This window comes from Rattus norvegicus, chromosome 8 (genome assembly GCF_021556685.1).
Source record: "Rattus norvegicus strain SHRSP/BbbUtx chromosome 8, alternate assembly SHRSP_T2T, whole genome shotgun sequence".
NCBI classification, from domain to species: domain Eukaryota; kingdom Metazoa; phylum Chordata; class Mammalia; order Rodentia; family Muridae; genus Rattus; species Rattus norvegicus.
Window position 1 is genome coordinate 104,974,074 of NC_141541.1, and position 8,427 is coordinate 104,982,500.

General features: G+C 38.7%; 1 protein-coding gene across 2 annotated transcripts in view; it reads right to left on the minus strand.

The window, feature by feature from the left end:
- Positions 1-8,427, minus strand: part of Rasa2 (RAS p21 protein activator 2) — a 119,031-nt gene that overhangs the window by 64,070 nt on the left and 46,534 nt on the right. For both annotated transcript variants that reach the window (XM_087560558.1, NM_001105724.1), the window contains 1 exon segment: positions 7,554-7,630. In XM_087560558.1, the coding sequence (XP_087416684.1) occupies positions 7,554-7,630 (77 nt within the window).

The window sequence follows — 8,427 nt, forward strand, 5'->3', positions numbered from 1 at the left end:
CTAGGTTAGTGGTTTAATGTCTAAGCCTCATTTCCTGCTCCTTCACAGAAGCTCATGAATGTGAAGTGTTTTGTTTTTGTTTCTACCCCTACTGAGCAACATCCTCGATTTAGCTCTGAGGCTCACTCATGGGTAAACTGCAAATGGTGCATTGCCTAGTAAAGAGAAAACTGAAAATAAGACTCATTTCTACTAAACTGGGCATCAAAAATAATATTCAAAAAGTTCTGAAAGTAGTCAAAAAAGTAAAGGCCAAAGAAGTATTTTGGGGTTTGTATTTTCCCATTAACGGTATTATTTTGGGGTTTGTATTCTCCCATTAATGGTATTATTTTGGGGTTTGTATTCTCCCATTAATGGTATTACTCATCGACTGCCATTCTTCTGTGTCTGGGTGGGCCTCTTGCTAGCTCTGATGTATGCTGTTCTGATCTGTGAGACAAAGCTTAAAAGTTATAAACAGAATGAACTGTTAACTGCTACCTAACAACTGAAGTGCATCACAGGAACACAAAGTTCTTAGTGACGTCACATCCAGTGCAGACAATGAATAAATGTGAAAAGAAAAGCCACCACAACAGAAGCAGAAATGACAGAAAATAACTGTAGACAAGGACACTGAAAATTTTTGCTTCACACAGCATAGACACAGAAAACCTTAAAATATAAAAGGTCTAGAGATGGAAACTGCAAGGTCTTCTATAAAAGCACAGGTACACTGAAGTATCTGCTAAGACTATGGAGAGGAGCTGAGTCAACATGAGCATGAATGTGTAAAAGTTTAGATGTACAGAAGTGGCACTGTTACATGACCTACAGTGGATATATGAGACTGGGCCTTCAACAGGTTGAATATACAAGGTACAGACAATTTAAAGTATTTTAATTGCAGACTTTGAAACAGTTGTAAAAATAACACACAGTTTCTATAAACCCTAACATTGAATATTAACATTCTGCATAGCCAAGGTAACCAAGGTGAAGCTACTGAAATCAAGAAACTAACACTAATGTTACTAATGCTAATTAATCTACAGATGTCACTCAAATTTTTCCAAACTCCAGGATGCAGTGGGATCCCACACTGTACTCAGCTGCCATATCCTCTTAGTCTCTGACCCTGTGACAATTGCTTTCATATTACTTAATCTGAATTCGTCTGATACTTGTTTTTGACCAAATTGGGATCAGATGCCTTTTTTTTCTCACATTATGGATATTTTATCAAAATAAAAATAATTTAAATAAATCAGACAGATGTTTAGATTCTATTCCCAAGAAGGTTCTATATAATTTTTTGTTTTGCTTTTTAAATTATTTTATTTGCATTCCAAATGTTACCCCCTTCCCAGTTCCCCCTTCTCAGAGTTCTTCACCCCATTCTCCCTCCCTATTGCCTCTGAGAAGGTGCTCCCCAAGTCCCCCACTCCACTCACACACCCACCCCCACACACCTCCCTCCCCCAGCATCTCCCTTCCTTGGGGCATCAATCTGGTAATCCCTACAGGGATTAGGCACATCCTCTCCCACTGAAGCCAGACGAGGTAGTCCTCTGCTACGTGTGTGTGTGTGTGTGTGTAGGGGGCACAGACCAGCCCTCTGCTACGTGTGTGTGTGTGTGTGTGTGTGTGTGTGTGTGTGTGTGTGTGTAGGGGGCACAGACCAGCCTATGTACACTCTTTGGTTGGTGGTTTAGTCTCTGGGAGCTCTGAGAGGTCTGGGTTAGTTAGTACTGTTATTCTTCCTATGGGGTTGCCATCCCCTTCATCTCCTTCAATCCTTCCCCTAATTCTTCAATTGGGGTCCCCAACCTCAGTCCAATGTTGGCTGTTAAGTATCTGTCTCAGTCAGCTGCTGGTAGAGCCTCTCAGAGGACAGCCATGCTAGGCTTCTGTCTGCAAGCACAGCATAGCATCAGAAAAGTGTCAGGGTTTGGTGCCTGTCCATGGAATGAATCCCAAGTTGGTCAGTTGCTGGATGGCCTTTCATTCATTCTCTGCATCATTTTTGTCCCTGCATTTCCTTTAGACAGGAACGATTCTGGGTCAAGAATTTTGAAGATGAGTGGGTGGCCCCATCCCTCCAGTGGGGGCCATGTGTATCTACTGGAGGTGGACTGTTCAATTAGATAGCTCAGTGTTCTTTTCTGTACATAGTACCAACAGGCACTGGATATGCTACTGTGAAATGTTATCTATGAAATAACTTTATGGGGAGATTCTTTGAGATTATGCAAATATGTGATCATACTTAGGCTAGCATACTTAATACTCTTAGACACCTCTCATCCTATTATAGTCTATCTAACTATTTCTATGAATGTTTATATGCATGTATGTACACCACCTACATATCTGACACTAGTGAAGGTCAGAAGAGGGTATGAGGTCCTCTTGGAAATGAAGTTGTGAGCCACCCACCATGTAGATGCTAGAACAGAACCTAGGTCCTTTGAAAGAGTATCAAGTGGTCTTAACCACGATGCCATCTTTTCAGATCTCTAGTTATATTTTAATTATATGCTTTTATTTTTAATTATATTATTGTTTTGCCTGCATGTATGTCTATGTGAGAATGTCAGATCTTGAAGTCACAGATAATTGTGAACTGCCATGTAGGTGCTAGGATTTGAACTCAGGTCCTCTGGAAGAGCAGAGTCAATGAAGGCCCTTAACCATTGAGCCATCTCTCCAGTTCTCATATATGCTTTTATTTCTGATATGTAACTGTACATACCTATAAATACAGTGTCACAGACCAATATATGCATATACATATACATATTTATGTATATATATAATGTATCACAATCAGATCAGAGAAATTAGCATATCTAATATCTAAACATAATTTCTTTGGGAAATGTTCGAAATTCCCTCTACTAGCTGTGCTGAAATACCCAGTTGTCACTCATAATCATCATACTGTGCTGTAAATTATTAGAAATTATTCCTCCTACCCACAGCTCTGTATCCATTAACAATCCTCCTTCCACCAATCCTCCCCTACATCTTCCCGAGGCTCTGGGAACAACTATTCCGTACCTACTTCCTTGGTAAAAGCTTTCTGAGAGTCTCCATATGGTTGAGAGTGTAGCACTTGTCTCTGCTTGAACCCAGTTACTACTGTGGTATTTGCCAGTGCTGATTCAATCTCTGTCACCCTTCCTAATTTCATTAATTAGAATTATATTATAAGGAAAGTTGTTTCTTCCTATGTATGTACACAATTGTGTTTATTTGTATCAGTAGTGGCTCATGAATATTTATTTTATTGTTCAAGTTTTAGTCCATTACGATTACTAATTTTGAGGCTGTCCTCAAAATTGAAATTGTCTCACAATTGGCCATCTGAAGTTCATCAGACTGATTTCAATGTCTCTCATTCATTTACTTCTATCTCCCCATTATTTTTGGGTATTGCCTTACTTTTGAATTCCTTAAGATATTCTAGTCTCATCATAGGCTTTGCTTATGCTAGCCCTGAATCAGCCATTGCTAAAGAGGATTCCAGGCTTTCTGTTTTTCTATTGGAGATATACTAATATTGCAGCTACAAACCATATTTGGCTATTAGGGTAATTTTTTAAAAAATAGTATCAGTCACATAGGCCATATTTCAAGTCTTTAACAGCCACACACGGCCAGTAGGTACTAAACTGTAAGAGAATAAAGTGTTTTTAATCATGTAAGTATCTATTGGTTAACTTTGACATTATATACATTTGTGTAAAATCCTGTGCATAACCACTCCCCAATCTCCTGACTCTTTAAACAAAATGTCTTTCAGAAATCTGCCTCCAAAGGAGAGCCAGAAATAGGGCACCAGCAGAGCAAACCTTCATAAGCTAATGTCCAGTTGCTCCTCCACCAAAAAGCAAGAAGCAGAAAAACAAAAACAAATAAAACCCCAAACAAAACAAAAACAAACCAACCAAATGAAAAACAACTAATGCTATCACTACACACACACACACACACACACACACACACGCACACACACGCACACACACACAGCCAAAGTTTAGATGGTGAGAGAGTTTTATTTCGTATGTATATATAGAGAAAAATCAAAACATTCTGAGAAAGAAAATGAGGAGCATTTGTCACCCTAGACCTACCCTATAAGAATGGGGGGAAAGGGGGCGTATTTAAACAGAATGACAAAAGGAATGTTGATTCAGGAAGAAAGAAAGAAACACGGACAGAGAAAAAGGGGTAAATAATATTATGCTTTCCTTTCCTTCTGGACTAGGATGCCTGAAGCAAAGAATTCGAACACTGGCATAATTCTCAATATTTAATACAAAAATATATCAAAAATGGGGGCAAGGAAAGGGTAAAAGAGGAGGCAAGATGCTTGTAACTGGTGAACTGTTGACAACAGGAGGTTATACTTTATGTACAAATACATAGTCTAATATCTAAAACAACCACTTAAAAGGACCTAAGTAATAAGATACCCTATAGATAGAAAAAACTGAAGATAAAAACACAATTAACTTATGTTCAGGTAAATTCAGGAAATAGAAGACAGTACACAGAAACCAGACAAGTTAAGCCTATCAATAATTACATTAAAAATAAGTGGTAAAAATTCACAGAACATAACACGGCTCTTTAAAAACATTTTTAGCTATTATTTCTTGATGTCTATTGGGCGGGTGTTATGTGTCCATGAGTGTATAGGCAGTTAAAGCACTGGAGCTACAGAGTTCCAGTCAGTTGTCAGCCATTTGGTGTTGGCACTGGGACCTGAACTTGGGACCTCTGTTAAGAGAAGTATACATTTTTAACCACAAAGTCATCTCTCCAGCCCCAGAAATGACTTTAAAATTTATTCTTACTTTATGTGTATGAATGAATGTTTTGTCTGCAAGTATGCCTGTTCACCACATGCCTGCTTGGTGCCTACAGAGTCCAGAAAAGGTTCTTAGACTCCCCTAGCTAGAATTACAGATGTTTGTGAGCGGGGAACTTAACCCAAGTTCTTCACAAATGCAGCAAGTGCTCTGTAAACTATGAGTTATCTCTCCAGCAACCCTTTCCCCCAGAAATGACTTTTAAAAGTGATACAGCCTATCCACAGAGATAATACAAAATTCATATCACAATTCAGATTATCACAAAAAACCCAATCTCAAAGGCTATACACAATTAGATTCTATTTCTCCTATTTCTTTGTACGTATGTTTGTGTGTGTTTTACTCAAGACTGAAGGCAGGACCTCACAGCAAGTAAGGAAGCACTCCACCTGTGAGTTACAGTTCCAGCTCTCACACCACTTTTGAAATAACAATGTTATGGACTTGGAGACAGACGAGAGGTTTGGAAAGCATTGGAATGGTGGTAACGATGGGTCTGACCATCAGGTGGTAGCATGAAGACAATCTTTCAGAAGACATTATGTCCTGCATCTTGAGTGTAGTGGTGGTTACAGACATTTATGCATATAATAAAATGATTTTACACAACAAAGTATATGAATACAAATTTATTTTAGTCATGAACATGTAAATACTAAGGAAAACTAAAAGAGCACAAAGACCTGCTTGCACTATCTTTGTAAATCCATAATCTCAAGCTAAAAAAAATTAAAATAAATGTCCGAAGTTGAAATCTAGCCTTGAAACTCCAGTGTGTGAAATTGGGCTTATTTAAACAGCATGCACATCGGTTGAGTTATCTGCCAAGTTATGGGAAAAAATAATGGTCTGGGGTTTGGCTCAGTGGTAGAACTTAGCCCTGTGTGCCTAGCATCAGGAAACACAACACTAGAAAGAAGATTCACTCCTACTATAGGCAGCAAGGTAAATGACTATGAAGAGGAGTATACTAAGTAAAAGAAGCCAGACACAAAAGGACCAAGTATATGAGACTATCCAAACGACATTTTGGAAAAAGTAAAAAACAGACAGACACAGAAATCAGACTGTGGTTGCCTAGGGATGGGTGTGAGGAAGAGGGAATCAAACTACATCTATGAAGAATACCTTCTGATACACTTTCTTCTTTAGAAATCATGCAAATATTACATCCTAGGAAATAACAGCAGAGAGCTGGAGAAATGCTCAGCAGGTAAGAGCCCCTGACACTCTTCCAGGGGACCCCAGTTAAGTTCCAAGTACCCATATCAGGTGGCTCCCTACAGCCTGTGACTCCAACTGCAGGAGATCAACATCTCTGGCCTCTGTTAAGGACTTAAACATGTATGGCATACACTCAGACAAACACACAATACACATAAATAAAAACTAGATCTTAAAAAAAACTAAACCAAGGACCAGAAAGAAAAACTTACGAGTATGTAAACAAACCAAACTAATCCGACTAACAGTACTTCAAATGACTGATGATAACAACCAACTCAGGCAGGCAGGAAGACGTGCCTCACGCAGAAACTCCACTGTCGGCTCTCGGTCTAGGGTGAAGTCTGCACACAAGTTTTTTACTGTCTTTTTCTTGTCTCTCTGTGTAGCCCTGGTTGCCTCAAAGTCACAGAGACCCAGCTCTTCTGCTTCCTGAGTGCTGGGATTAAAGGTATACACCACAATGCCTGGCTTCGAACTAATTTTAATAGGCACATTGAATTTGAAAATCGGTAGACAAAACTAAGTAAATAAGAAACCTTTATTACTTTATCTATTAAAAGTTACCAATATAATAAAACTTTTAGGGAAAATGCCCTAATAAGTATACTGTTTTGGGATACATCCACACAGAGCAAAAATCACTTAGTCTCTATTACTTATGCATCAAGATTGCTGATAAAAGCAGAAAGAATTGAACACCTCAGATCATACAGTGTCAGGGCACACAACCCAGAAAGGCAATGCTTTTGAGGAATCGGGGTTTTCATCACTAGCAGCAGCAGTACAGCACTGTAATTAGTGAATTATAGTGTGGGGCAGCACCAGGAAAGTAACAGCTTCTCTAATCCCTTGCCCTAAGGTACATATGTGGGCATGAACCTCATAACCTCAAGGGTTATTCAGCTATCAACTGAGGCAAAGACACAGAAGGGCCCAGCACGAAAAATGCTCGGTAGTTTATGGAGGGAAGAAGAAGAAGACTAAGCTAGAACACGAATTTCACAGCACAGTCAGACAGAACGAAAAGTGCTGGCAATCCTAGGGTGCTCACTTAGTTTGAGTGTCATTTGATGTGACCCCTTCACCCTGATCCCTGGGTCCCTAAAGCTCTGTGTAGTGACTGAATGCTTGGAGAAGACATCCTTGGGAACACTTCCAAGTCTTTACACTAGAAAGCCAGAGGCTTTCCTACGAGCCTGTCACACCTTAATGGGGATAATAGATTTGCTGTTTAGCCCACAGTCAATAAAACTTAGTTGAGTAATTAGTGATTTGCCATAATCTGAGTGGATTAAATGAAAAGATAAACTGCATTGTCAGCTTGGTAAAGGAATGATGGATGAGAGTTTTATTTTCAAGTTTCTAAAATATTTAAAATAAGAAATTAGTCAAGAAGATAAACCAGAGAATTATGTTTAGGTGGTTTTGGCAAAAATAAACGAATAAAAAGGACATGCTTACTGTACAACAAGCTGCTGGCACACAGTTCCATTTTCTGTTATCAATTCATTCAGTTTTAATTCAAGGTGAACTTTTCCCTAAGATAAAAAGAAGAAAATATCAAACTCAGTCTATTTTATTTTGCTAACAAAATATCACAATGTCCTTCTACCCCAAATGGCACACATACCTATTTACTACCTACAATCATGTGTCTCTGCATACATTTAGTTGTTAAGTGGCTAATAATCAACAATGTATATATCACAGTTCTGAGAGGAAATAGTCTAATATTTGTATGAAATATGACCTGCAGAAATTTAGGAACTTATACTCTGTTTAATAAATGTTTTTGTACCACAATGATCACAGTATTTCCTTAAAAATGGCACCTATATTTTTGGAAAAAATAAAAAGAAATTAATTTATAAAGCTATGAAATTAAGTTCAAGACAGTAAGAATCAGTCTTTATAATGTATTTCTGCCACTACTAAAGATTGATTTAATAATATCTGTTATGTTTTAGGAAGTACTATGGGAATAGAGAGGAACTAACAGATGTGCACGACGCCACCCCTCCCAACCAGAGGACGCTCACAACCCAGCCAGGGAAACAGTAAGAGTTCTCTCTGACATAGCTGGTAGGAGATGAGGTTGAAGCACAATTTCCTAAGTTTTAAGGAATTCAGTCATCAGCTTCCTCCAGAAATCGCTTAGGAACAATCCAGAGCCTGGTTATCTCTTCCGTTTACTGGCGATGAGCAATTCTAAACTGGTTAACAATCAGTGCTGCATTTCCCCCACAGAGCTGACAAGACAAATCTCCACAGTGCCAAGTGGAGATCTTGGGTGCGATGTAACCTTATCAGAGGGAGGGATACTTATGCTCTAATT